At 51.9% G+C, this 27,499-nt stretch overlaps 1 protein-coding gene and 1 long non-coding RNA gene across 8 annotated transcripts; one reads left to right on the top strand and one right to left on the bottom strand.

Annotated features, from left to right (window-relative positions):
* Positions 1–1,437: 1,437 nt before the first annotated feature.
* On the bottom strand, positions 1,438–23,705 carry EXOC3 (exocyst complex component 3). 6 transcript variants are annotated; one of them, XM_060634261.2, is made up of 14 exons: positions 23,586–23,604; positions 22,789–22,845; positions 21,957–22,147; positions 20,844–21,063; positions 12,134–12,815; positions 10,323–10,440; positions 9,364–9,489; positions 8,225–8,325; positions 6,377–6,487; positions 6,134–6,284; positions 4,753–4,875; positions 3,279–3,440; positions 2,720–2,847; positions 1,438–1,957 (listed from the first exon to the last, which is right to left on the bottom strand). In XM_060634261.2, exons 3-14 carry the CDS (start codon positions 22,098–22,100, stop codon positions 1,786–1,788), a joined length of 2,238 nt encoding a protein of 745 aa, XP_060490244.1. In that variant the 5' UTR covers positions 22,101–22,147; positions 22,789–22,845; positions 23,586–23,604; the 3' UTR covers positions 1,438–1,785. The 6 variants fall into 6 exon arrangements, with proteins under 6 accessions (XP_060490244.1, XP_078300150.1, XP_060490245.1 ...); XM_078444024.1 differs by lacking the exon at positions 23,586–23,604 and adding an exon at positions 23,269–23,524; XM_060634262.2 differs by lacking the exons at positions 22,789–22,845; positions 23,586–23,604 and adding an exon at positions 23,640–23,705.
* A 12-nt stretch (positions 23,706–23,717) lies between these two features.
* On the top strand, positions 23,718–27,468 carry LOC132680626 (uncharacterized). 2 transcript variants are annotated; one of them, XR_013554505.1, is made up of 3 exons: positions 23,718–23,781; positions 25,406–25,464; positions 26,313–27,468. It is a non-coding gene; the product is annotated as an uncharacterized LOC132680626 (long non-coding RNA). The 2 variants fall into 2 exon arrangements; XR_009610634.2 differs by lacking the exon at positions 23,718–23,781 and adding an exon at positions 23,791–24,419.
* The last annotated feature ends 31 nt before the right edge of the window (positions 27,469–27,499 follow it).

The raw sequence follows: 27,499 nt of genomic DNA, 5'->3' as shown, positions 1-27,499 counted from the left end.
GCCCACTTTCCCCAATGGACGCTTGGCACCAACTGGCCTGGAGGTGACCCTCCCCCGGGTGTCACCCAACCACCAGGACGTGGCCCTCTGCTGTCCCCACCACTCCCACCGCATCCTGGCCAAAGTGCTGCCTTCAAAACCACGAGTCCCCAGGGTTTGGGACGCGCCAGCAACTGGCATTCACTTCAGGCAGCCAATGCTCAGCCCACCATCGCCGCAGGCATCCCGGAAGCAGGTGTGAGCAGGGACCGCGGACACCGGAGTGACCATCACACGATCAGGGCAGGGGACCGGCCAGAACCATGTGCACCACTGGGGTCTGCTGTCATCGTGTGAAGATTCACCCCGGATGTTTGCTCCAAAGTGACATGGAGTGAAAATTCTCTCAGCTGGTGGAAAAATAGATGTATTTTTATTATTATAGGGACAATAACTAACGATCGTTAACTCTTCACTGTATGCGCTCAAAAAGCATTGGGCACTTGCTCCACGCAGGCATGAAGACGTCATACTTAGCATGTACACGAAGAGACAGGGCGTTACTACGCATTTGTCGAAAAGTTACGCCTCTCCTGAACCAGTAACGGTTCTAGGAAGTGCATCCCATGTTTAGTTATTTCATCCCGTTTAGGCGTGGATTCCTTCTGGAAAAAGTCCTACGTGTGAATTTTTTTTTATCTCGCGAAGAGGAAATAAAGGCGGTTACCAGCTTTGCACCTTGAACGTGGCTGGAGAGGAAGGGAAGCCCACGTCCCAGAGACTCAGACGCGGCTGCTCAGAGTGGCCCCCGCCGCACTCCCGAGGGGTCTGCAGTCCCTGGGCCCCTGACGCGAGGGCGGGGGAGCAGGGCAACACCCCGTCCCTCATCGTGGCCGGCACCGCACGGCGCATCTGAGGAACCCCCTTGGCGAACGGCAGCGTGGAGAAGGGTCAGGACCCTTCACACCCCACATACAAGGCCCTGCCGTTCACTCTGGCGTGGCTTCTTTGTTAATCTGTCGTGAGATTAAAGACTAATGTGCAAACGAAGCCACTGCTGAAGCAGTTGCCGTGGAGATGGTTACACAACGGGGGTCTACGGGATCCCGCGTCAGGCGTAAGCACAGACCCGGAAGCGCGCACCAGATAAACGTTCACGTTCACTTCGAGTCTGTCAGACCTGACGCTCACGACGTCTCCAGCGAGGACCTGCCCGGCCATACCCACGGGTGCCAGGCTTGTTCCTGCGGGAGGGCGGACCAGAGGGACGCCTGTCCAACCTCACCCGGTAGGACTCTCGGCACGAGGGGGCTCCACGCAGAGCTGCGGAACATAGGCCCCCTGGTCCGGGCTGACGCACGTCCCTGGGCTGCACACCTGTCAACCAGAAACTAGCTTCCGGGCCCTGGAACCTTACCAGGTCACCCCGAGGAAGAAACCCTTCACAACCAGGAAGTCTTCATTTTCCTGCAAGAGTTCAGACTCTTTTATTCAGCGGCAGAGTTTTGGAGGTGTTTACACCGTGCAGAAATGAGGGGAGACCCAGGGGTTAAGGGGGACAGGCACCATGAGGCCCCCTCAAAGGACAAGAGAGGAGACAACCAGAAGAGCCATGGCCATCAGAGAGCTCACTCATCAAGAAGCCACGAGTGCGGTCCCACCAGAGGCAGGCATGCGGGACCTGGGCGCCTCATGTCCCTCTGGCCGCCACGCATTTCCAAGGGTGGGGGACGGGCACAGCGTCACAAGGCCGGGGCCACGGGTGGGGGACGGGCACAGCGCCACAGCGAGGCTGGGGCCCACGGGCTACTTGAGCAGCTTCGCCACGTTCAGACTGGGGACCACGATCTCCTTGAAGATGGGCACGTAGTTCGGGTTTGCCTGCGTCGGGCCCTGCTCCAGCGTCTCGATGATGGTCTGCTTCATGTCCCGGCTGGTGTCCCCCCGCATGGCCAGCAGTGCACCGATGTGGTCATCCCTGTGGATGCGGGGACACCAGGGCTGCGTCAGGGGTGCACACACAGCCACTGGCCCCCAGGCCCGACTCAAACTCCCCCAGTGCTCTCCCCACGCCTGGCTCAGCCAACCCCAAGGCCCTAGAGGGGGCTGGACAGCTGCAGACCACTCGTAACAGCAGAGAAACCAGAGTTCTCCTCTCACTGTGGCCGTTTCTTAAGCTACAAGCACAAAGCTTTCTAGACTCTGTTCTCCTAAATCTTTAATGGACTGCCTGCCTAGAGCAGGAGGACCCTGGGGAGGACAGGACCACCAGGCCCTCCTGCTTGAAGCCCAGAGCACTGGCAGAAAGGGAAGACACTGGCCGAGTGTCTTGGTCGAGTGTGGCACGTGTCCCCTCTTCTCTGAACCTGGGAGCACAAGAGGAGCTTCCTGAAGCCACCTTGCTGTGCACCTTCCCCAGCAAACAGAGCGTGACCGACGCCCCACCTGTTCACTGGTGCTGACCCCAGGAGACGCGTCCCATGTTGGGGGCCTGTGGGCTCCAGGGCCTGTGGAGGGCCAGGGGAGGCACAGAGACATTGCTGTTCTCTGCAGTCCACTCTACTCCTGGCGGTCGTCCCCCCAGTCTGTCCCCACAGGAGCCCAGACCCCCCACCCCGCCCCCCCAGTGGCGCTCACACCTGACGGCCAGGCTCTCCCATCTTCCCAGTGACCCTAGGAATGAGCCTGCTGCTCTGTGCCATGAATTCTAGCTGCAACAGGAAGGCACACTGGCCCTTACCTGATGTCTGGGTATTTGCTGACCAGCGTGGAGACTTCCAGATAGAGAAGAGACGGGTCTGTCAGCTTAATAACTTCTGCGACGGCAGTGATGGTGTCACAGTACCCATCCGCATCCTCCCCAAAACCCTGGAAGACAGGGCGCCAGCGGCTGAGGGCCACAAAGGGGGACCCCTGACGAGTCTCTGTCAAGCCCTCACTTTGGCAGAGGCCGCCTGGCTGGCTCCCCACCTCCTACGTAGGTGGCTCTGGATCCAGCTCAGGATCCACAGTGGAGACCTCACCAAGCACTCAATGGCGGTGCTACCGGCAGGAGGGCGGGGACAGTCGACAGGGAGTGAGCCCAGGACTGCCCATGAGGGTCAGGCCAGCGTCTGGCTAGCGCTGCCCCCCAAGGGTCTAGAAGCCACGCCCCAGTGCACGAAGCCTCAGCCACAGGGTCCACCAGACCTTCCCGTTCACACAAGAGGGACCGACAGGTCACCCGGTCCCTGACCAACTGGCCTATGGCCCTGGGGGTGGGGACAATGAGAAAGCCTCGGGGCCCAGGCGGCACTCACGGAGGCCAGCTTCCGGAACAGGTGGCGGAGCTGCGCGGCCTCCCGGACCATCCTCTCTGCGCCCTCCTTGCGCTCCTCTGCGCTGCGGAAGGAGATGCGCTTCTGCATGACGGCCCGCAGGTACTCCAGCACCACGCGCCGCTGCGCCTCTGCCGTCATCCTCTGCGGGCAGACACAGGGTCAGCGAGGTCCCTGCGGAGGTCCACCCTCTGTGGAGGCCCGGGCGGGCGAGCCCTCGCCAATCGCCGGCAGAACCCTCCAGCAGGTGCCCATCCGAGGTTTCCACTGCATCACCTCGCTGAACCACAACCCCATTCACTATGGTGCTTTCCACTAAGTGGTGAAAGGAAACTGGAAACAAGGCTCTCTCACGAGACACGCGCCCGCCGGCCGCCCGAGAGGAGCCGTCCAGACAAGACCCGTCTACCATCCGGAGGACTGCACACGGCACTTGCCAGACACCGGCATTCAATCGACACAACAGATGTTTACGGAAGTAAACAGTGGAACCAAAAACCGTGCAAGCAACGGACGAGAGGGCTGCACGCCGACTCTGACCGGCCAGAGGCTTCCTGTCGGGGGTTCCAACCACCGGGCCTCCCTACAGGTATCACTTTTAGTGGCTGAGTCACAAGAATTCCCTGTAAAATTAGTCCTTAGACAAGGGCTATACTGGGTCCCAGCCAACGCAGCGGGACAGGAAGACACGAAAGGTGCGAGGACCAGAAACGAAAACAGTGTCTCTGTTAAAATGACACAACCACGTATGTACAGGTCCGAAAGGGTCCAGAGACAAATCCTAGAAACACTCACAAAGTTTTACAATATCTGAACATGAGGTCAGTGTATTAAAACCACTTCCATAAGCCAGAAGCAAACTTCTTAAAATATATCACTTTTTACGGTACACAAACACGGCCCAACGCCCTGGCAGGACACGCGAGGAGGGAGTGAGGAGAGACGCCCGGGTCCTGCAGGAGGACTTCATGCAGACGGCCGAGGGACACGGGGGCTCGGGCACACGGCTCCTTCCTTCGCCCATCTGCAGCAGGGCTCCCAGGTCCTCGCAGGGCCCGGCCGCACGGGGAAGAACCCTTGGGCCTCTGCCGGAGTGGAAACACAGCCAGGCTGCCTGTGCCCGGGACGGGGATCCGGAGAGGGAACGGCTGCTTCACCCTGGTCCACAGCCACTGCCTCCACCCTCCCTGCCAGGGGTCCCCACCACGAGCACTGCCTGGGTGTGTGGCCTTGTGCCAAAGACGGTTTGGTGGGGTGCCAGGAGGCAGTAAGGCTAAAGGAACAACAGAAACCCCTTTAGACGCTGATGTGTCCTCCCTGCCTCAGGTTACTGAAACCACCTGTGAACACCCAGTCACAGAAGAACTGGACACTGAGTTCCACACGAGATGCCATGTGGGCTCCAACGTGCAGGTGAGCACACGCCAACACCAAGTGGCTGTGCCCGTGCCCTTACCTTTTTATACGGCTTTTTAATTTTGGCAAAGTCATTGAAATAGTCTTCCACGGTAACACAAATGGTGTCCACGGCGTTGGACCCCAACAGCCACTTCCTCGTCATCAGCTCACTGAGATGTTGCTGAAAAGTGAAGGACAGAGAAAAACGTCACTTGGACGCTGTCCCCGAGTCACGTGTATCGGGAGGAAGGTGCTCAGAGCCTTGGTGCCGTTCTGTGACAGCAGACACACTCACGGGAAACCCCACTGGCCCGCGATCCGCGAACGCGTACCTTAGCTGCGGGAGGTGGACGCCGCACGTGACCGTTGTGCTGGGCTGCGTCCTCTACGCACGCCTGCAGTACACGTGCTGCCTTTAACGTTCACGTGCATTTATTGCTTGATACTCTGCAACTTATTTACCCCAGCCTGATGGACACTTACAGTTTTTCACACTGGGCAACTACAAAGAAGGCTGCGACGAATTTGTGTTTCTGCAGGTGAAACCCCAAGAGCGTAACTCAGTCCACAAGTGTGCCAAGTGAAGCGTCAGTAGCCCTCCAGAAACTGCTGTCTGCACGTCTGTCCCCAGGCCGGCGACAACACGGACAGGTACTGCCGTGTTTAACCCTTGCTGTCCCGCTAAGCAACAGATACCACTTGGCTTGCATTTGCATATCCTGAAGGTCAGGGAGATAGGCAATTTTGTTTTGTATTTAGGACACTTGTAAAAACCCTTTTCTGTGAAACTTGGTCATCCTTTACTTTTCTCTTAGAGTTGTTACTTTATTTTGAAATGATTTCAAACGTATACATTTCATCTGTTTTCTACGCCATTTTCAAGAAAGTTACAGACCTCACAAAACGATCCCACCAATCACCCCAAAAGCTCCTTTCCAGCTACTTCCTTCCCAGCAGGACCTGAGATCGATCACAGTTTTAGTTTGTTCGATACATTCTGGTTTCTGCGAACATATCTAGATAATGCCAAGCCCTCTAACCTGACTTGCTGTTCTTGGTGTATTATCCCTCAGATGTGATGCGAAACGCACTTTGTTAATGGCTTGTTCTGTGTTTTCACTCAAAGCTGAGACTGGTCTACGTGATGCGTGGGCAGTGTGCACATATTCTCAATTTGGTTCTGGTTTCAAGAACTCGCTAATGAACATTGCCCCCACTGAGTCTCCTCACAGTTCACGGGGTCTCTGCTCAGCTGTACCTCGGAAGGGCCCCAAACCTGGGCCTCTGTCGTACAAGGCGTACGTCACAGAGAGGGAAAAAGCCCTTTGACGGTGGGAGAGGTGAAGTCGAGTGTCAGCTGGGTGCGTGTCCCCGAGGGCACACAGGACGGGAACCCCGTGTTCAGCCTAGAAACCAAACGGCAAAGAAGCGGCTCCCACCTCCAGGTCCAGGAAGACCTCCTCCAGCAGGCTGCCACAGCCTTCCTTCGCAATGGCGTCCAGAATCCCGTCCATGCTTGGCTGGCTCAGAGACACGCCTGCTTCCACGTCACTTTTCAAGTACTTCCTCTTTAAACTGACTATGGATTCTCTACGAGGCAACAGTTACGGCTCCGTGAAGTGGCCGAGCGCCCTTACCCGCTCCTCTGTTGTTTCTGGGCCGCCCTGTCCACGGTCACTTACTTAAAGGTCTGGCAGTTGTTGATGATGGCGATCACGTACTGCACGTAGCAGTGCGGGTGCTGCCGGTCCCTCAGGTGTTGTTCTTTGTACGACTGGGTTTCGTCCTTGTATCTGGAACACACAGCCCCCAGTAAACATCAGTCGAGGGGCAGGTGGGTGTGCCGGGCGCCACGCTGACATCACACCTCATAAATACATCTGGCACCGCTGACACCTGAGCAGGCAAGTCTTTACGAATAAGGTGAGTTTTGGGATGATCTGTAAGACCAGGGAAGCTGATCACTTTAAACGGACTCTTGAAGATAAATCTTCTATCGGGCTTTAAAATATGGTTCAGTATTCTCATTACACAAATATTTAGAAATATTTCTGAGTAAATGGGAAATTATTATTTCATCGGACATACGACTTGCCTAGAAATGCATACAATAGTGTTGAGAACGTTATCAAATATTAGATAAAATTTCACTTTCTGAAGAACCAATAAGTTACTCAAAAATAAATAACTCATTTGAGGTCAAGAAAACAAGCAAGTGAGATCACTACACGCTTTATTTCTGAATTTGTTACAGAGATTCCCAGACACGTACAGGAGTAGAATAGCACAACGTACCGTATGTACGTTTAAAAGACCTTAAGAAAGAAGCAAGCTGAAAACTGCCAATTACAGAGAAATAATTAAGCATTTATTCTGCCTTTCTGTCCGACATGTGGTTCAGGTAATCAAGCTTCTGAGGCTGATGAGGAAAGTTTCCTCTTTCTGCTAACAAAAGGACTAAATAAGGCCATGATGCGCAGGGGGGTGACTGACGGGGACTCTCGGTGAGGGGCCCAGCTGTCGGCGCCTGAGCCAGCAGAGGACACAGGGACGTGCATCTCCTCGTGTACACACTGCCTGTGCGGGCTTCTTGCCAAAGGGCAAGGTGATAAAGATGAAACCCACAGCCTTTAGAGCCAACACGTGGTTGGCAGGTGGATGGCAGTCAGGGTTAGGCACTGTGAGATAATCTGACACGTGTCCACAGGCCAGTGGCTGAAAGAGGGGACAGGCCGCACTCGAGGACCCGAGACCTCGCACTGCAGACCCTGCCGCTACCCCGTCTGAATATGTAACTTGAAAGAGGTTTTCCTGGATCAACGGGGGGACGGGGGGACCCAAATACAAATTTGGTGTCAGATGATCCCAAGAAAGGATGCTCATGTGTACGTGGGTTGATGGCCCTCCAGTGAGATAAGAACGCAGGAAATGAGGTGCCTGGATGTCTGGGATTTGCTTTAAAGTCCTCGGGGTGTACAGATGAGGTGACGGGGGCTTTAAAGGGACAGCTTTTGAAGACGGATGACGGGTTGAGGTTTTTACACCTTTCTACTTCTGTAGAGGTTTGAAAATCTCCTTTGTGAACAATGCAGAGGGAGGGAGGGGTCCTGGAAACACACCCCGACACCCCCTGGAGGGCCGATCCCAGCGATGGAATGTGCAGCCACCACCGAGGGAGTCTCCCCCTCCTGGGCCAGGGGCAGTTCAGGCAACAGGAAGGACGCGTCTGGAGGAGACTCTAATGACGCGGCCCTGACCTCGCTGCCCGGGAGACCTCACTGCCCAGCGGACCCGTCCAGACTCTCAGGAAAATGGCACAGTCCATTCCAAAGGAAGACAGTAAGAAAAGGCTTGTTTCAAAATAACAAAGGTCACTATAGCAAATCCGGGCTTCAAGCATTTTTTAACACCAGGCGCATCGGGATCAAAATTTTGCTTTTAAGTTTTGCAGGCGTATCGGGATCAAAATTTTGCTTTTAAGTTTTGAAAACATACACTTTCTAAATCCGCACGCTGGCAAAAATACATACCTGCTCAGGAAAGAATTCATTTGCTGAAGACACAGAACTAGTACCTTTGTTTTCAGGTCTTCACTTATCTGAGCAGCAACTTGGAGATTCTGTTCAAACATCTAAAAATTGGAGAACTTATCAACTGTCATATAAACTCACAAGAGTTTCCCATTACATAAAACCCCTATCTGCCAATTGGTAGTTACAGTCCACATTCAGGAAAAAAAAAAAAAAGAAACTGCTTGAAAAATAACAAAGTTAGTCAAACAACTTTCTCACTAGATAGAAAAAAACCAAGTGAATCACTTCCTAATTACCTGCAAACAGGCTGGTCTCCACAAAGAGGGAAATGGTCTCCACAAAGACAGGGAGGCTGGGTGTGGCTGGGGTCACATGGGTGCCCGGGGCTGGGCTATGATTTGCCATGGGGATTCCTTACGAAGAGTTAGGAGGGTATACACTGGACTGAGGGGAGGCAGATGTACAGAGACAGAGAAAGGCCACACGGCCAAGCCAACTCCAGGCCCGTGGCACACGAGGCCTGTCAGGACACCAGTTTCCAAAATAAGGGAAAGGGTGGGGCCCCATCGGATGCTGATGCTGTCACCCAGAGACAGACGCCCACATCGCTTACTTGTGCCCAGCTGGTGCCCAAGCACATGCCACTGATACGGTCCCACACAAGTGTCAGAACACGGCTCAGCCCCCCCTCCTGCCAGAAAGCTTCCTCCAGGAAGAAAAGCCGACAGGAAAGAAGCTGGAGGGCGCCAGCAAGTGCCAGGCATCAAAAAGTAATCATAAGAAGGCATGATTATGGCCAGAACATAAAGGACCCCTTCCCAAATCCATCAGGCGATGTTCAATCAGGCGGCATTTATGAAGACAAATCTTGGACATTTCCAACATGAGGAAATGTCAAAAAGCAAACTCCTATCTGAGCACCGTACGCAAATAACACGTAATTAGGTTCTAGTTCAAATCCGAACACCTTACGGAAACTAAAGCAACTGCGGGCACAACTGCTTCAGACGGAGAAGGGCCTGAAGTACGAGGTGGGGCTCCCTCTGTCTTTACTACGGGGGCGGCTTCATGCTGATCTGCAGCACCCACAGAGCCCATGGACAGCCCAGGAATGACCCTCGATGGTGCGACAGTACCTGGAAGACGATGGCAGGGAGTGTCGTCTGGTAGTACCCATCTTGGTCAGCCTCGGGCTCCGTCTCTTTCAGCCAGTCTTTCTTGTCTGTTTCTAGTGCTTTCCGCAGCCAGGCAATTATGTTTGACTAAAAGAAGTCCAGCATCACAGAGAGAGAAGAGAAGAACAGGTCCCTCTGAAGCAAGGCAATGTCCTCTCTTCAGGGGTGTAGCATCAGAAACCAAACTCAGGGTCCCGGGAGTCCCCGTTCCCACACGAGCCGTACCACAAGCCACCACCACGGCAGGTGGGGCCTCCACAGACAACCTTCCGGGCGAGAACCTCACTGCAGGCCAGGCCAGGCCGGTCAGAAGTACACAGAAGCACAAAGGCCGCCATGCTCCCAGCAGACCCGTCCACGAAGACCGCACACCAGCACCGTCACTTCAGGACACAGACCCCACCCTGCTCAGCACCTCAGTCACAATGCTATCTGCTACTCGGGCTCACCTTGTCCAAGGAAGCAGACCCTGACCTCCTCCTGTCACCACAGGCCACCTGGGGGTCTTGGGCGGCATCTGGTCCCCAACTGCCACCACCCTCCCACTCCTGGGCTCAGCTCTAAGAGGCTGGCTGGCACCGCTGTCCGTCAGCAGGACATCCAGGGGCCTCCCGAAGCCTCCAGGGGTAGGACAGGCTCACTCCTCACTCCAGCCGGAGGAGGTTCAAACACATACCTCAACCTCCAGACCCAGCGGCCAGAGGACAAGCCGCCCTCCTCATCTAACCGGCCACGTGCACTTCGAGACCCAACTTCTCAGAAACAGAGCCTGCACGTCCTGAGGAAGCCAACATCAAAACAGGTCTCTCCCCTGCCTTCTCTTGCCCACTGGCTTCGGTGACGGCAGCATGACCCAGAGAGCCCACATCGTCGTCTACCTGAGGGACACAGCCCGGCTCGGGACCACAGCACCTACTCACAGTGAGAGTCGACATGTATGTGTCAAGCAGCTCAGAGACCACATCTGGAGAAAGCAAAGGCTCCAGGGTGCTGACATCCACTTCTGGGGTCAGCTCCACGTTCCCCATCATCTCTGCACTATGGCAAAACCAGGTACGAGAAAGAATAATTACTAGGAAGACAGAAAACACTCAGGTAAGTGCTCCTGGGTTTTGTCATACACGAAGCCCCCCCCCCCCCCCCCCCCACAATGCCACGCCGGGGAGGGGAGGCAGGGTTGGGGAGAGTGCTGGGCGAGAAGGGGCCACATGAGGCGGCTCATTCCCTGGCCTCAGCCGGCTGCACCCACGTCACTCAGGAAAGAAACCCTGTGAGAGGAAGAACTGTTTTTTCTACCCATAGCACCTCCCCATGGGGAAGGCCAGGGCCTGGCAAATACAAGGTGCTCAGTAGACAGGTTCTATCAAACAAGGGAGGAACACCCAAGTACAATAACTTAGAAACCAGACCCTGAAGTTAGTGTTGCTAATCTACGCGGTTCATAACCGAACGTGAGTCAGCAAAAAGTGTCAATATGTTCAGGCGACTGTGCTTAAGAAGACACGGATGGGAACTGAGTTCCAGAAAACAGTTTCCATAAAGAAGTTAGTATCTACGTGTGGCTAGTCCTCAAAAGTCCAAGGTTTAAATGTTCAGAAAACTCACACACCTTATGCCGTGTTCCCTAAATGTGTATTTACAATGAAAACGCTGAGTACTAACAGCTAGTCCACTATGTGTAAGAAATACAAGGTCTAGGGGCGCCTGGGTGGCTCAGTCGGTTAAGCGGCCGACTTCGGCTCAGGTCACGATCTCACAGCCCGTGAGTTCGAGCCCCGCGTCAGGCTCTGTGCTGACAGCTCAGAGCCTGGAGCCTGTTTCGGATTCTGTGTCTCCCTCTCTCTGACCCTCCCCCGTTCATGCTCTGTCTCTGTCTCAAAAATAAATAAACGTTAAAAAAAAAAAATTAAAAAAAAATTTTTTTTAATGTTTATTTTTCAGATAGGGAGAGACAGAGCACAAGTGGGGGAGGGGCAGAGAGAGAGGGAGACAGAATCCAAAGCAGGCTCCAGGCTCTGAGCTGTGAGCACACAGCCAGACGTGGGGATCGAACTCACAAATCGTGAGATCGTGACCTGAGCCGAAGTCAGAGGCTTAACCAACTGAGCCCCTCGAACTCACAAATCGTGAGATCGTGACCTGAGCCGAAGTCAGAGGCTTAACCGACTGAGCCCCCAAGGCACCCCTCACCCGAGATTCTTAGATCAACCTCAAACCAATGAAGCACAAAATCGCTCATTCCTTTTGTGAAGTGATAAAACCACAAGGCTGGAATGCAAAGAAAACAGACTTTTCTCGGCTACTGGTGAGAGTAAACCAGACTGGGGGCACCGGAAGCCAGGAGGACAGAGTGGTGCCTCCTTACCAGCCATGTGACTATGCAGGTCCCGGGACCTCCTGTGCCCACGCGTCCCCACCTGTCCAACGGGGTGAAATCACACAATCGGGGTGCCACCGCAAGGAGGGAATGGGTTAGTGCACAGCGGGCTCAGTATCATAGAAAAGCGCAACACAGAGCCGCTCAATAGGGCCTGGGCATCAAGGGCACCATGTAAACACAAGGGCGTTCACACAACCAGAGTCTGGGCCCTGACCTCAGGGGAAGCCCACAAACAGGCCAGAGAGGAGACTTTCGTCGGCAAGAAAACAAAGTCTGAGGGTGCCGAGCACACACCAGAGCAAAACAACTCAACTCTACGTGAACGAAATGCAAGAGTGAACCTGCAGTTACCTTGTGTAGGTGTTCAAGACCCAAGTCAACAGGCTCACGATCTCATTGGCTTCCAGGTCTTCGGACGCGAGCTCCTGCATCCGCGTGCTCAGGGCCTGGTGGTACATGCTCAGGAGGTTTCTGAAGATTTCATAATGCGGGGGGAAACACTGAACCATCAGGTTTTTGGCAACAATGAGGTCATCTAGCACGTACTTCCGTATAATTTCCAGGTGGCGGACGAGCCACATCTTGTCCGACTCCCTGGTGTCTGCCTGTGTGCCCTCAATTCTAGTGGTCACAGTTCTGTCCAAGATGGCAAACATTTTCTCCTTCCAGTTCTTGGGCCTCCCGGGAGGAACAAAACCAGTTTGCTTTTTTCGGTCAAGTATGCGCCTGTCAATTTTTTCTTCCCTTTCGATGATTCTGACAACTGAGACCAGCAAGGTGGGGTCACGGCGAACAGTGACCAGTGACCTCTGCAGCACCATCCACAGCTGCTTGGCCAGCTCGTCCGAAAGCCCCTGTGTGCTCCCAAAGTAGCCGTGGATGAGGGTCATGTCACGAGTGTTCCCACTGTCCATGCGGTACTGCTCATACATCAGCCCGTCCCGGGAGCACTCCAGGTCCATCAGCTTCCGGTGGGCCTGCAGGAGTGCCCCCTGTTCTATGAGGTCCTGGGTCTCCCTCACAATCTCGGGCACTAGGGAAAAAGGCACAAGATGGCACTGTGAAAACCACACAAAAGGCTGTGCGGGACGTTGGGAAGGAGGCAGAGGATGGGGACCTGTCTGTGCGGGATGCTGGGAAGGAGGAGCACGGGCACCTGTCTGTGTGGGATGCTGGGAAGGCACAGAAGACACAGCATGGGGACCTGTCTTGCCACCCAGACAACTGCACTGGCAGAAGCTGGGTAACTGCTTGGACTGTGGAGTCTGCGGAAGGCCAGCAACTTCCCAGAGAAGGCTCGGTGGTAAACTGAGGTTAATTTCGGTCCATTGCAACTCTGAGCACAGGAGCAGCTCCCCAGGCCCGGCCCAGCCCGCCACATGCTCCCGAAGCAGCTCGCACACAGCCCGAGAGAACCTGGGTGAGCAGAAAGGACCACGTCCTCCAATACTAAGGATCTGTGTCCCCACTGCTGGCTGATCAGGGAGATGCGGACACGGAGGTGGAGCCCACTGTTACTACAGGCCCACCACCAATGTTGTAACCCTTCTCCTTTCCACCAGGTGACTTCTGGGGGATTTAAAGAGCCAGTACCTCTTTCCCCCTCTGTTTTTATTCCCTTCTCCCTCCAGACATAGGCCCGGGCTCAGCAGACCTGAGAAGACCTTCAATACTTCTTGGTCTGATCTGCAGCACAGGGACAGCCTCCAATAACCAAAACACAAGTAATAAACAAAACCACCCCCTGGGGAAGAGGAGCACCTGATTTCAGAGTTCTCAGGTTATCAGATTCAAATGCCCAATGTCCAACGAAAAAAAAAAAATCACAAGGCATCAAAAGATACAGGAAAGTATGGAGATTCAGGGGAAAAAATTACCCAACACAAACCATCCGTGAGAAACACTAGGTGGTTGGTCTACCGGACAAAGACTTTAAAGCAAGTCTTAAATGTGCTCCAGAGACTAAAGAAAGAGGTGCAGAAAGTCCAGAAAATCATACAGGAACAAAATGCAAACATCAATGAAGAGCCAGGAACCCTAAAAGGAAACCAAAAACCACCCTGAAAGTGAAAACGTTTATCTCAAGTGTACAAAGGTGGGTCTGATGGTCAGAAGGAAGACTGCGGACAAAAATGGAACAATGGACATTACCAGGTGAGAGGACCAGAAGGAAAAAGGACTAAAGGAGAGTGACCAGAGCCTCGGGGGTCTGTGGGGCACCATCAGGTGACCGGCACGCACACTGTGGGCGTCCCAGAAGAGGGAAAGAGAGAAAAGGGGACAGAGAAATGATCTGACTAGTGGTCAAACTTGCATTTAACCTGATCAAAGACAGGTCTATGAACATCTGAAAACTCACTAAACTCCAAGAAGAAAAAACTCAGAGGATCTAGAACAAGACATGTTACAAACACACTGCTGAAAACCAAAGACAAAGGGAGAACCTTGAAAGCCATGAGGGGGAAGCAGCTGGCTGCCTATGAGGGAACCTCAGTAAGACAAGAAGGTTGTTCATCGTGGAGGCCTGACGGCAGGGGGTGGGGACAGTCGAAGACTGAAAGGAAACCACTGTCACCTCAGTCCCATACCCAGCAAAACTATCCTTCAAAATGAAGGAGATATGAAGACACTGCCAGACACACACAAGCTGAGGGAGCTCGTGACCCCAAAACCTGCCCGGAGACCTCCTGGGAGCCCTGCAGGTGACAGGAAAGGATGCGGGACAGTAATGCAAAGCTGGGTCGAGAAATACAGATTTCGGTAAGGTAAATATATGGGTAGCTGGAGAAGCCAGTGTTATTGTAACTTTGGTTTGTACCTTTACTTTTTGTTCTAAGTAATTTAAAAGACTAATACAGCTAGGAAACAAATTACTTGTTCAAAGATAATATTACTATAACTGGTTTATAATTCCACATAGGTTGACACTAATACATAAAAAAAAAAAAACAACCAGTGAGTCTGTTTTTGGACAACATACAAAGATGTAAGTTTGTGACATCGACAACTGAAAAGGGGTAAGGACGGCATCATGTAGGAGGAGGGTTTTCATCTGTTATTGAAGTTAAGCCAGGATAAATTCAGAGTATTTTAACTTTATTTTTTAAATGTGATCCCCATGGTAACCACAAAGAAAACAGCTACTGGATATATAAAAAAAGGAAACGAGGAGTAATTCAAACATTTCACTACAAAAAAATCAACTAAACACAAAACAAGACAATAATGCAGAAACGAGAGACACAAAGGCTGTAAGGCACACAGAAATCAAATGGGAAAATGACGGAAGTAAGGCACCCACTATCAGGGATTACTCTACATGTAAGCAGATTAAACTCTCCAATCAGAAGACCAAGACCGAAAAATGGACAAAAACACAAGATGCAGCCACCTGGCATCTACAAGAGACTCACTTGAGATCCGCAGATACAAACCGTGTGAAATGAGAGGCCGGAGGGGGAACACTTCATGTGAACAGTGACCAGATTAGAGCAGGTGGCCCTACCAGTATCAGGCAAAACAGACCCCAAATCAACAAGTTTACAAGACACAAAGAAGGCATTAAATGTTAATAAGAAGCTCTTTACAGCCAGAAGATACAATTACAAACATTTACGCACTCAACGAGAGACCACCGAATTACGCGAAGCAGAAATCCACAAGATTGGGGAATAGACAGTCCTGTGATCATAGTTGGGAGACTTCGATGTCACTCACAGTAACGGACAGGACAAGCAGTCAGGAGAGAAGTAAGGACGTAGAGGACCCGAACCACACAAGCCCCGACTTCTAACGGACACCCAGGGGACACTCCACCCAGCAGTGGCACACCTGTTCCTCCAAGAGCACGTTTTCCAGGACAGACCATATCTTACACCACTAATTAAATCTCAGTAGATTTTAAAAGACAGATATTATACAAAATACCTTCTCCAACCATGATAGATGAAGTTAGAAATCTGTAACATTAGAAAAATTCACAAATCTGTGGACATTAAACATATTCAATCACTGGATCAAAGAAAAAAATCACGAAAGAAATTAGAAAATACCTATGAAAACACAGCACACCAAAACTCATGGGACCAAGGAAAGCAGTTTAAAAGAGAAGTGTATGAACTCTAAATGCTTACATCAAAGAAAAGGAAAAATGTCAAGTCAACAACCGAACTTTATAATTTAGGGAACCAGGAGAAGAGCAGGGTGACCCTAAGGTCAGCAGAAGGAAGGCAGTAAAGAGGAAAGCAGAGAGAAACAAAACAGACAACAGGAAAAGAACACAGAAAATCGACAAAACAAAGGTGGTTCTTTGAAAAGATAAACAGTTGACAAACCTTTGGCTAAATGGTCTTAAAAAGAGAGAGAAGACTCAAATACTAAAATCAGAAATGAAAGTGGGGACATGGCTGCCGATCCTGCAGAAATACGACCACAAGAGTCCTGGAAACTGTACAACGACCTAGACAAGGGGCATAAACCCACCCAGACTGACCCTAAAGAACAGGAAATCTTTTTTTTTTTTTTTTTTTAAGTTTATTTATTTATCTTGAGAGCAAGTGTGAGCAGGCAAGGGCAGAGAGAGAGGGAGGGAGAGAATCCCAAGCACGCTCTCCGATGTCAGCGCAATCTCGTAATCGTGAGATCATGACCTGAGCCGAAACCAAGAGCGGGACCCTTAACCGACTGAGCCTCCCAGGCGCCCCTGAAGAAACGGAAAATCTAAACAGACCCATAACTAGTAAAGGGAGGGGAAGTGGGAGCTAACATTGAACGGGTGTAAAATTTGTTTTTTCTTTCAGTTTTACTAGCATGTGACGGGCACGCAACACTGTCCCACGCCTGTTTCACAAGAGGAGTCCCGGGGGTGGGTGGTCATGACAGCTGCACAACGTGAAAGCACTCGACACCACAGAACTGTACACGCAAACAATCAGGCTGATGAACTTTCCACCCTGTGTATCTTACATTAAAATAAAGTGGGGGGGGGGGGGGGCAGGCTGTGTGCACAGTACTCCTGAGTTACAGGTAACGAGAAAAGCCTGAAGGCCGTCAAACCAGCACATCTTGGCTTCCCAGGGGAATTCTACCAGACATTTAAAGCAGAAATAATACCTATCCTTCTCAAGCTATTCCAAAAAATAGAAAAGGAAGGAAAACTTCCAGACTCATTCTATGAAGCCAGCATTACTTTGATTCCTAAACCAGACAGAGACCCAGTAAAAAAAGAGAACTACAGGCAATAAATATCCCTGATGAATATGGATGCAAAAATTCTCAATAAGATACTAGCAAATCGAATTCAACAGCATATAAAAAGAATTATTCACCATGATCAAGTGGGATTCATTCCTGGGAGCAGGGCTGGTTCATCGTCCGCAAATCAATCAACGTGATGCATCACGTTAATAAAAGAAAAGATAAGAACCATATGATCCTATCCATCGATGCAGAAAAAGCATTTGACAAAATTCAGTATCCTTTTTTTTTTTTTTTCAGTATCCTTTCTTAATAAAAACCCTCAAGAAACTCGGGATAGAAGAAACATACTTAAACATAAAAGCCATTTATGAAAAGCCCACAACTAATATCATCCTCAATGGGGAAAAACTGAGAGCTTTCTCCCTGAGATCAGGAACACGACAGGGATGTCCACTCTCACTGCTGTTGTTTAACATAGTGTTGGAAGTTTTGGCATCAGCAATCAGACAACAAAACAAAATCAAAGGCACCAAAATTGGCAAAGATGAAGTTAAGCTTTCACTTTTTGCAGATGACATATTATACACGGAAAATCCAATAGACTCCACCAAAAGCCTGCAGAACTGATACATGAATTCAGCCAAGTTGCAGGATACAAAATCAATGTACAGAAATCAGCTGCATTCTTATACACTAATAATGAAGCAACAGAAAGACAAAGAAACAGATCCCATTCACAATTGCACCAAGAAGCATAAAATACCCAGGAATAAACCTAACCAAAGATGCAAAAGATCTGTATGCTGAAAACTATAGAAAGCTTATGAAGGAAATTGAAGAAGATACAAAGAAATGGAAAAACATTCCGTGCTCATGGATTGGAAGAATAAATATTGTTAAAATGTCAATACTACCCAAAGCTATCTACACATTCAGTGCAATCCCAATCAAAATTGCACCAGCATTCTTCTCGAAGCTAGAACAAGCAATCCTAAAATTTGTATGGAACCACAAAAGACCCCGAATAGCCAAAGTAATATTGAAGAAGACCAGCGGGAGGCATCACAATCCCAGACTTTAGCCTCTACTACAAAGCTATAATCATCAAGACAGCATGGTATTGGCACAAAAACAGACACACAGACCAATGGAACAGAATAGAAACCCCAGAACTAGACCCACAAAAGTATGGCTAACTAATCTTTGACAAAGCAGGAAAGAATATCCAATGGAAAAAAGTCTCTTTAACAAACGGTGCTGGGAGAACTGGACAGCAACATGCAGAAGGTTGAAACTAGACCCCTTTCTCACACCATTCACAAAAACAAACTCAAAATGGATAAAGGACCTGAATGTGAGACAGGAAACCATCAAAACCCTAGAGGAGAAAGCAGGAAAAAACCTCTCTGACCTCAGCCGCAGCAATTTCTTACTTGACACATCCCCAAGGGCAAGGGAATTAAAAGCAAAAATGAACTATTGGGACCTCATGAAGATAAAAAGCTTCTGCACAGCAAAGGAAACAATCAACAAAACTAAAAGGCAACCGATGGAATGGGAAAAGATATTTGCAAACGACATATCGGACAAAGGGCTAGTATCCAAAATCTATAAAGAGCTCACCAAACTCCACACCCGAAAAACAAATAATCCAGTGAAGAAATGGGCAGAAAACATGAATAGACACTTCTCTAAAGAAGACATCCAGATGACCAACAGGCACATGAAAAGATGCTCAACGTTGCTCCTCATCAGGGAAATACAAATCAAAACCACACTCAGATATCACCTCATGCCAGTCAGAGTGGCTACAATGAACAAATCAAGAGACTATAGATGCTGGAGAGGATGTGGAGAAACGGGAACCCTCTTGCACTGTTGGTGGGAATGCAAACTGGTATAACCTCTCTGGAAAACAGTGTGGAATTTCCTCAAAAAATTAAAAACAGATCTACCCTATGACCCAGCAATAGCACTGCTAGGAATTTACCCAAGGAATACAGGAATGCAGATGCATAGGGGCACTTGTACCCCAATGTTTATAGCAGCACTCTCAACAACAGCCAAATTATGGAAAGAGCCTAAATGTCCATCAACTGACGAATGGATAAAGAAATCGTGGTTTATATACACAATGGGAATACTATGTGGCAATGAGAAAGAATGAAATATGGCCCTTTGTAGCAACACGGATGGAACTGGAGAGTGTTAAGTGAAATAAGTCATACAGAGAAAGACAGTTACCATATGTTTTCACTCTTATGTGGATCCTGAGATACTTAACAGAAGTCCATGGGGGAGGGGAAGAAGAAAAAAAAAAAAAAAAAAAAAAAAAAAAAAGAGGTTAGAGAGAGAGAGCCAAAGCATAAGAGACTCTTAAAAACTGAGAACTGAGGGTTGATGGGGGGGGTGGGAGGGAGAGGGGGGTGGGTGATGGGTATTGAGGAGGGCACCTTTTGGGATGAGCACTGGGTGTTGTATGGAAACCAACTGGACAATAAATTTCATATTAAAAAAATTATAAAAAGAAAAAGAAAAACAAAACACCAGCACATCTTCCCAGTAAGATCTACTCCTAACAAAAATACATATGTAACACAGCCTCATTCATTCCTCAAGGGAAGGAAATTATTTTCAACTCCTGTGGATGGACTGCTTCCAGTAAAGTCACGTTCTGGTCATCTGGCGTTAGTTTTACAAGACTGGAAGGAAATCATAAGGAGAGAGATTAACTAGCAAGGTGCCAGCTGGGTGTCACAAAGGAGAGTCGGGCGTGGGGACTCCATGCTAGTCCTGGGGACAGCCACCAAGAGGAGCTGCCTCCTTAGCACCCGCTGCAGGGCCGGCAACAGCTGTGCCGTTCGCGTAGCTATGTGGGAAGCAACTTGGAAGGTGGCCCAAGGTATCAGACCCTGGGAGGCTGAGTGCAGAGCGAGGGGTCGGACCAGGCGTGAGAGGGCCGAGGAGTCAGAGCCTGAGGATGCACGCTGCCACGGTGCTTTGCAGTTTCACAGTGGTGGGAGATACGCGGCCATGTGACGTTCAGGGGTCGAGCAGAGTTTAGGGAAGGACACAAAGAATCCACGGACACCAGACATGGGATAAAGGAAGGTTCGGGCTCAGACTATCCCAAGGCCTCTGGTTGGGATGCTGGTGACCCTGATAAAGGGGAGGGGATGAGGGTGGCGGGAGACAGACTCTGGACTGTGCAGAGTGGACAGAGAGCCCCGCCCAGGTGACTGACGCTGTTCCAGAAGGCTGTGGAGTGTACTTCTTCTCAGTAATGAGGTGTCGGGACAGGGCTCCGAAAGGGCCACTCCATACTCCCTTTCCCTGCGCCACTCCGCCAGCCCCCAGACCCCCACCAGGTCCCAAGGTCCCCAGCGCTGAGCTGCCTGACGCCGCAGAGCAGTCCCTCCTCTGCCCTCCCCACCCTTGGCCTGTGAGCACTCTCTTCCACCTGGAAAACGCTACTCTCCTGCGTCACCTCTCTCTGGGAACTGGACCCTGTGTCTTGTTCACCAGGATGCATCTTCTCCTTGGCCTGTCAGGGCCCCCTGATCTAACAGCCACACTGTGGCTTATTTGACTAACCCGTTTCTGTGCCTCTGTCCTGACAAACAGAACTACAAGCATTCTCCTGGTCTTTGCAACTGGTCCCTTCGTCCTTAGTCCAAACAAGTAGTCAACTGCTTAGGCGGGAAGCAAACCCACTATCCGTGCAGAGGCAGGTCTACAAAACACCCTGCACGAAAGCTGGGTCCACCCCCGCATCACCCACAGAGCTGTGGGGAAGAGCACAGACAGCACGCTGCCCCTGACGCCCAAGGCACCCGCCCTCCTCAGCTGTCCCCCCAGCCACCTGAGAAGATGTTCTTGAGGTTTTCCACGGCGGCAGCAAGCTGGCTGTGCCGCACGACAGCGTCCTTCACATCCTTGAGGCTCTCAACGGTGTTGATGCTCTGCCTCCAGTCTCTGCTGACGTCGGCCAGGGACCGCTGGATGTCTGTGACGTCGTTCAGCGCGCTGTGGAGCTGGCTCAGGCCTGTACGCACACCATCCAACTGGGACTGGATCGCAGCCTAGGGCAGACACCCAGGGGAGATGTGTCGGGCTCTGCACTGGGCCTGGAGCCTAAGATATTTATTCATTCTCTCTCTATCTCTGTCTCTGTCTCTGTCTCTGTCTCTCTCTCTCTCTGTCTCTCCCCCCTCCCACCCCCCCGGCCCTCTCTCTGGCTCATGTCTCATGATGGACAGTGCCACTGTGCAGAACTGGTACATCTGAGATTCAGACTCCCTCCACCAGTGATGCTGAATGGCCACGAGCAAGCTGTAGAGCCAGAAGGGAGGGGACAGAGAAGGGAAAGACCAGGTGGCACAATCAAAGCCAGGAACACACCTGACCCAGGAGTCATAAACTGCAGGTAGAAATCATTAAGACGATGGTAACAGACGGCACAAGGTTCCTAAGTCACCAGTGATAATCATCTGTTAATCCCACAAGTTTCTGGAACAGATACAAATTCCGACTAAAAATGTAGCGGGTCCAAACTATTTTTTAAATGAAAGGAAAACTACCATTTTAAATAAGTCTAACCGGCCTTCAGATGCTTCATTTTGGGACAAATGAATGACCCTCACCTGTCTCATCAAGCCTGCCATTACCTGGATGCTAAAAGCGTTTTCGACTGAAGAGGTGACCTTGCAGCCTCATTCTCTTAAGGGTGTTCCTTTGGGACTTCCAATATTCCCACAATCTCCTTTGTGAATCTACTGCTTGGTAATACAGGGTTGGAAGGAATGTGTTAAGGAAAGGTGATGTTCCATTCTGCCTCTTTCCAGATCGTCACAAAATCCAATTTAATTTAGCAAAACTACAATGAAGATGTTGTGCAGAAACCCAGAACTCAAAAGAAAGAGATCCGTCCTGATTGGGAGTAAAGCCGACGCCCATGCCCTCTCTGGTCTCGTACCTTCAATCTGGCCTCCACAGAGGCCTTTTTCCGGGCCTCTCTTCTGCGATACTGCTCGACTTTATCCAGCTGGTCTGGGCGCTGAAGCATCCCAGCAACCCTTTGGACCGCTGTCGCAACAGCCTCCCGGTCTGTTTCCTTCATGATTACAAAGCAGGTGGGATGTCTGCACCTGTCATGCTAGAGGTGTCCTGTGAGGGCGGGGGGAGAGTGCGGGAGGAGGTCAGGGAAGGGAGAAATAGCAGGTTCAGAACTCATTCCCCTAACAGGCAGCTGTTGACAACGGAGCTGTAAAGACAGCGTTTGAGATCATTAACCCATTAAACCTGAAAGCTGAACCGGGATCACGAGCTCCTTAATACGAAATGCAAACCTTCAGCACTCTGATATGAAGACCGTTCTACCCCTAAGTGGAGCAGAGGCACTCACAGGTATGAACTCTGATCTCTGAACAGAGAACGTGTCCGTGGGGACTTCAGACCCCTCATCCTGTCAGATGTCGGTCTCCAAGGGACCTCTCTTCCCTAGACACGGCCAATTTCTGGAGCCTTCACAGAACCCTTTGGCCACATCGGTGGGGCGGCTGTGCCCAGAGGCCTCGGTGAGGACGCGGAGGCACAGGAACAGCACACACCTCAACATGCCTCACCCCTCCCCTGCTCAAGTCCCAGCCCACGCCCCCGGGTTCCCCTCAAAACTCACTGCCGTCTGTAATACCCAGCATTCTGCTGCCTGCACTGAACAGCCCAATAAACAAAGATGAGGGGCAGAAGGCACCTGTGCTCAGGCACAACGTGCAGAGCACGGACGCTTGCCTGCCGGGCAAACCTACCTTCCAACCCAGCTCCAGAGCTCTATTCCTGGCACCAACAGGGGTATCTGGTGAGGCCTGCCAAATGAGAGGGTTTCATACGCGCGGGATCCCCTGACCTCAGCTACTGAACTCCTACTTCTGCGCATGTTTGCTGTATACAGCTTCTTAAAGCGAAAGGGCCATCCTCTCCCTTAATACTGGACTCCTCATTCCCACAGCTTTCAGAAAAACCCAGAACTGCACCGACTATCTCCGCCATGGGCTCTGTATCAGGTAATCACTGGGTGCAGGATGCGCCTTTCTGCTCCTCTTTCGAAAGGCACTACGCTGCAACCAGTCCTTCCCACCAATGCCCACCAATGCCGAGAATCTAACGGGACAGAAAAATGCGCAGATGCCAAAGGCAACCAGCCTTAAATTCCACCATCCGAAGGCAGGCGTTTCCTCCTCGGCCGACACTCACTGCAGAGGTAACCCGCGCTTCCACCGGCCGCACACCTGCACGGTTTTCCGCACGGGGCGGGACGGTAACCGCAGAAGCGGGCCTCCAGCCGGTCGCAGGTGCGCACAGCAGGCCTCGGACGGCCCCCTGCGGCTGGCTCGGTGCCCCCCGAAAGCTCCCCAGCGAGCGGCGCTCTCGGAGTCGACAGGCCCCGACCCACCGGGGTGAGGGGAGACATCGCGGCCTCAACCAAGCCTTCCGGGCCACAGAGCGACCGGGCCGCGACAGTCGAGAGCCCGGCTGTGCTGCCCGCTTCCCAGCCCGACCCCTGCCATTCCCCCCTCCGTCCCCTCCGTCCCCTCCGTCCTCGCACCGCGCCGACCACCGCCCAGGAGCTCGCGCTCCTCCGCCGCCGTCTACGACTCACCGCCTGCACCGCCGCCGCCGCCGCCCGGCTCTGGGCCCGGAAGTAAGGCGACCACAGACACTTCCGCTTCCGGCCGCGCGCCGGAAAGGCGGGGCCTGAGCTGTCAGACCTGTAGGGTGGCTGTCTCCTCCCACCGGGCAAGGTAGCCTTCAGGACCGGGTCCCGGCCCGGGTCGCTCCCACGGGGGTGGAGTGAGGAGGGTCCCTTCCTCACTCAGCCCCTCTTATTCCAGCCCTTCCCGTCCTCTCCCCTCCGCGGCCCCAGGCCGGCTGTTCTGTGCACCTGCCAGCGCCTCTCCTTGGGCACCGTTCTCAGTACTCATCTTCACTATGGTCTCTTTCCCCGTGTGTCCTTTCTGTAACCCTCTGTGACCTCCTTCAGTGAGGGAGCCACTGTGCCCCTCCATCGCTCCGCCTCATCTTGAGTATTTCCGCCATGGTTTCCATTACTGGGGCTCTGTGTATTTATTTGTCCACATCTGTCTTTCCTGTCACAATGTGGCAGGGGTTTTGTGGCCTTCGCCGTGCCCCAGCTCCTCCCCAGACCCGTGACTGGCGTAGGGCAGACGTTCAGTAAATTAATGAACAAGGTGGGTAACGGTTGGTAATCAGTCACATCTGACTGTCAAGATCAACACCCAGCTTGTTACTTCGCAGCTTCTTAGCTGTTGTTACACCTTGGAATCAAAAATGAGCCCAGCCCCTCAGGACCAGCACATCTCAAGATCACCCCTTGTAATGAGTACAAACAAAACAGAAGCCCACCTGGGAACAACCCACAGTAAGACTGGTTGTCACAAAATGCTAAGAGGGTGGAGGCCAAGCTGGGGGGTGGGGGGTGGGGGGTGGGTCTTGGGGATGAGGAGTGTCACTGGGCAGAGGTGCAGGGGTGGGAGGTAGGGGGGGCTGCACTAGCTGGAAAGAAGAGGAGGAAGCAGGTCCCTGAGTTACTGTATGAGGAGAGGCCCACTGGCCAGAACTAACCTCCAGAATGAGCGAGAACATGTGTTAAGCCACTCAGATTTCAGGGTTTGCCTGTTGTGGTAAGAAGCGCTATTTGCCTTATACGGACGGAAAACAGATCCTTTCGCAACATTACAGTTATTAGACCGTACAGATGGGCGCCTCCTGAAATCCTGCCAAGATCAGTCAAACAGGAAGGAGACCAGAACATGGCAGGCATGGGAGCCAGCAGGGAGGAGAGTGGGGGCAGCAATGCAGGGGTGGGGCGCACAAGCGTGTGCACACACCTGGACCCAAGGAGGGTGGGGGAGGGGGATGCAGGTGTGTGAGCCCCCCCCCCCCCCCATTGCTGTGGTCGTACAAACCGCAACTTGCCATCAGCTGAACGGCTGAGGAGGGGCAGTACTGTGGCACGATACCAACTCTGAGAGTTGACCCCTTTGTGGTTTCATCTGTACCTAGTAATTTATGAAAATATATTACTAAGTTGAACAATGGATGTACACAAAAAGTTGAAATTATGTTTGAAATTGTGAATGTAAAGGTACTTTGAAACTAATGAATAAAAAATTTGCCAAATTTATCAAAGCTTTTAGGACTTATTTCAAATTTGGCAACATTTAACATACCACCTGGAGCTTTGTGCTGTGGACATCTGCGTTTGGAGATAGGGCTCCCTAATAACTTCCTCAGCCAATATGGGTAGAAATGAGATGGTTGTTAAAGGGCTTTATGCTTTTTCCTCCTTAAAAGTAAAAAACCCAAATCTCGATTAAAATTTTTTTTGACTTCTCTTTTTGGCAGACCGAACAGCCTCCTGTAAAATGTTGGATGAAAATAGCAAGCCCCTTTGAAATGCACAGGTGAGCCCAAGCAAGCTCAGGGAAGCATGATGGGCAACTGCCCTAGGGCAAGGACAGGTGGGGGTGGGAGGGACCTGATGCCCAGGGGGGGCTTTCACATCCACGTGGGACAGGTGGGGTCTGGACCAAGGGTGCAGCCTCAGTGTAAGAGTGGATGGCGCAAACAAACAACGAAGCCCCAAAACAGTTTCTCCCAGGTACTGGGAACCCTGAGTCAGGGAAGCTCCCCACCCAGGAGCTCATAGCTGCGGGCCTGCATTTCACTTGGGAGTGACCCCTCCTCATCCTGGAAGCTCTCACTGAAACCTTTTGGCAGAAGCAGCCCCAAGGATGCTTGTAGGAAAGACCCCGGCCTTGGCAGGAGTGCAGAGTGGGGTGCAGCAGCTGGTCCTTGTCTGTTCTGGGAGAACAGGGACCTTGATTCGCTCTAACTTACACCTCGTTAAGAGCACATGTCAACGATAGCCACCGAAGCAGAATTGTAACTTCCAGACAAATCGGGGGAAGGAACACAGGAAACACAGGCAATCCCCTAGGGACATAGGAAAGGCCAGAAATACCAGAGGGCCTGTGTAACTAGAGACACGAGAAGTAGAAACACATGCAAATATACCAATTATCAGAGCACAAGTAAATGGACTGTAAAACAGCCGAACATGGAAGGAACGGGATGGTCAGTGTGCAGGAGTCTGACGTGTAGTCAGGGCCATCGAAAGTTGATGGGGCAAGATAATATCAGACTAAGTAGGCTTTATGTCAGAGGCACTCAGTTATTTCTTAAGATGCTAAATGCATAAGCCATAAAGAAAAAGACATTTAAAATTTTAACCTCTTTTATGCTATTTTAGAGAATCTCTAAATGAAAAGACAAGCCACAAACAGAGAAAATCTGTAACTGAGGAGACGCTGCTATCCTGACATAACGAGAACGTGCAGAGACCAACCAGATGGGCACACGAGTGCAGGAGAGACCGGAAGGGCCCGAGCAGCCCTCCCGGCTGGAGGCCAGACCAGTGGTGCCTCCCTGTGTCCTTAGGAAGGCCTCGGGGCCCCCTCCTGCCCTGCAGCCCGCATGAGCCTCAGACTGCAGCCCAGGGTGCTTCCCACATGGGCCCTGCTGTGTCCCCTCTCACCCAGGCCTCTGTGACCTTGTCCCACCCACTCCTTGCCCTCTGGCTCCCAGACTAGCCCCAGCCCTGCAGGCTGCTGTTCTTGTGACTCTCAGTGTGGCCATGGTCACCTGGGCTACCCTGCCCCAGTCTGTGCAGTGCCCATGTCCTTCTGCCTTGCAGAACTTGGTTCTGTGGTCACGTGTCAGCACCCTGTCCCTGTGCACACTCAGGGATGTCAGCTCCAGCACAACACCGACCTCTTTCTTTCCTTGCTGTGTCCCCGGCACCGTCACAGGCCTGGCACTCAGCAGAACCTCAGCAGCACCGCTGGTGGACATAAGACAACTACCAACCAGGGCGCCTGGGTGGCACAGCCAGTTAAGCATCCGACTTCAGCTCAGGTCATGACCTCACCGTTGACGAGTTCAAGCCCCACGTCGGGCTCTGTGCTGACAGCTCAGAGCCTGGAGCCTGCTTGGGATTCTGTGTCTCCCTCTTTCTCTGCTCCTCCCCTGCTCATGCTCTCTCTCTGTCTCAAAAATAAATGTAAACATTAAAAAAAAAAACCCACAAAAAACAACTACCTACCATTCTGCCCCAGGTGGACAAAACCAGTGTGCCCAGTGATGCCAAGTGTCGCAGCGACAAGAGGCCTGGTGGGGGCTGGGGGGGGCTTGTGGACTGATGTCCCTCAGACTTCATACTCGAGACCTGCTCTGCTGGGCCATGGGGACGGGACCAGTGCCCCGAACAAAGAGGCTGCACAGAGCTCCCCGGCCCCTCTCTCCACGTGAGTGCAGTGACTTTATGGCCCTTCACCAGGCCTGCAGCATCCTAATCACAAACCTGCACACGCTCACACATGCACACACTCACGGGGGCCAGGTGCCTGCTCCCGCAGGACAGGTCAAGTCTGGGGGACC

This window comes from Panthera onca, chromosome A1 (assembly GCF_046562875.1).
Source record: "Panthera onca isolate mPanOnc1 chromosome A1, mPanOnc1 haplotype 2, whole genome shotgun sequence".
NCBI classification, from domain to species: domain Eukaryota; kingdom Metazoa; phylum Chordata; class Mammalia; order Carnivora; family Felidae; genus Panthera; species Panthera onca.
The sequence above is the reverse complement of the archived record's forward strand: the minus strand, read 5'-3'. Positions and strand labels throughout refer to the sequence as shown.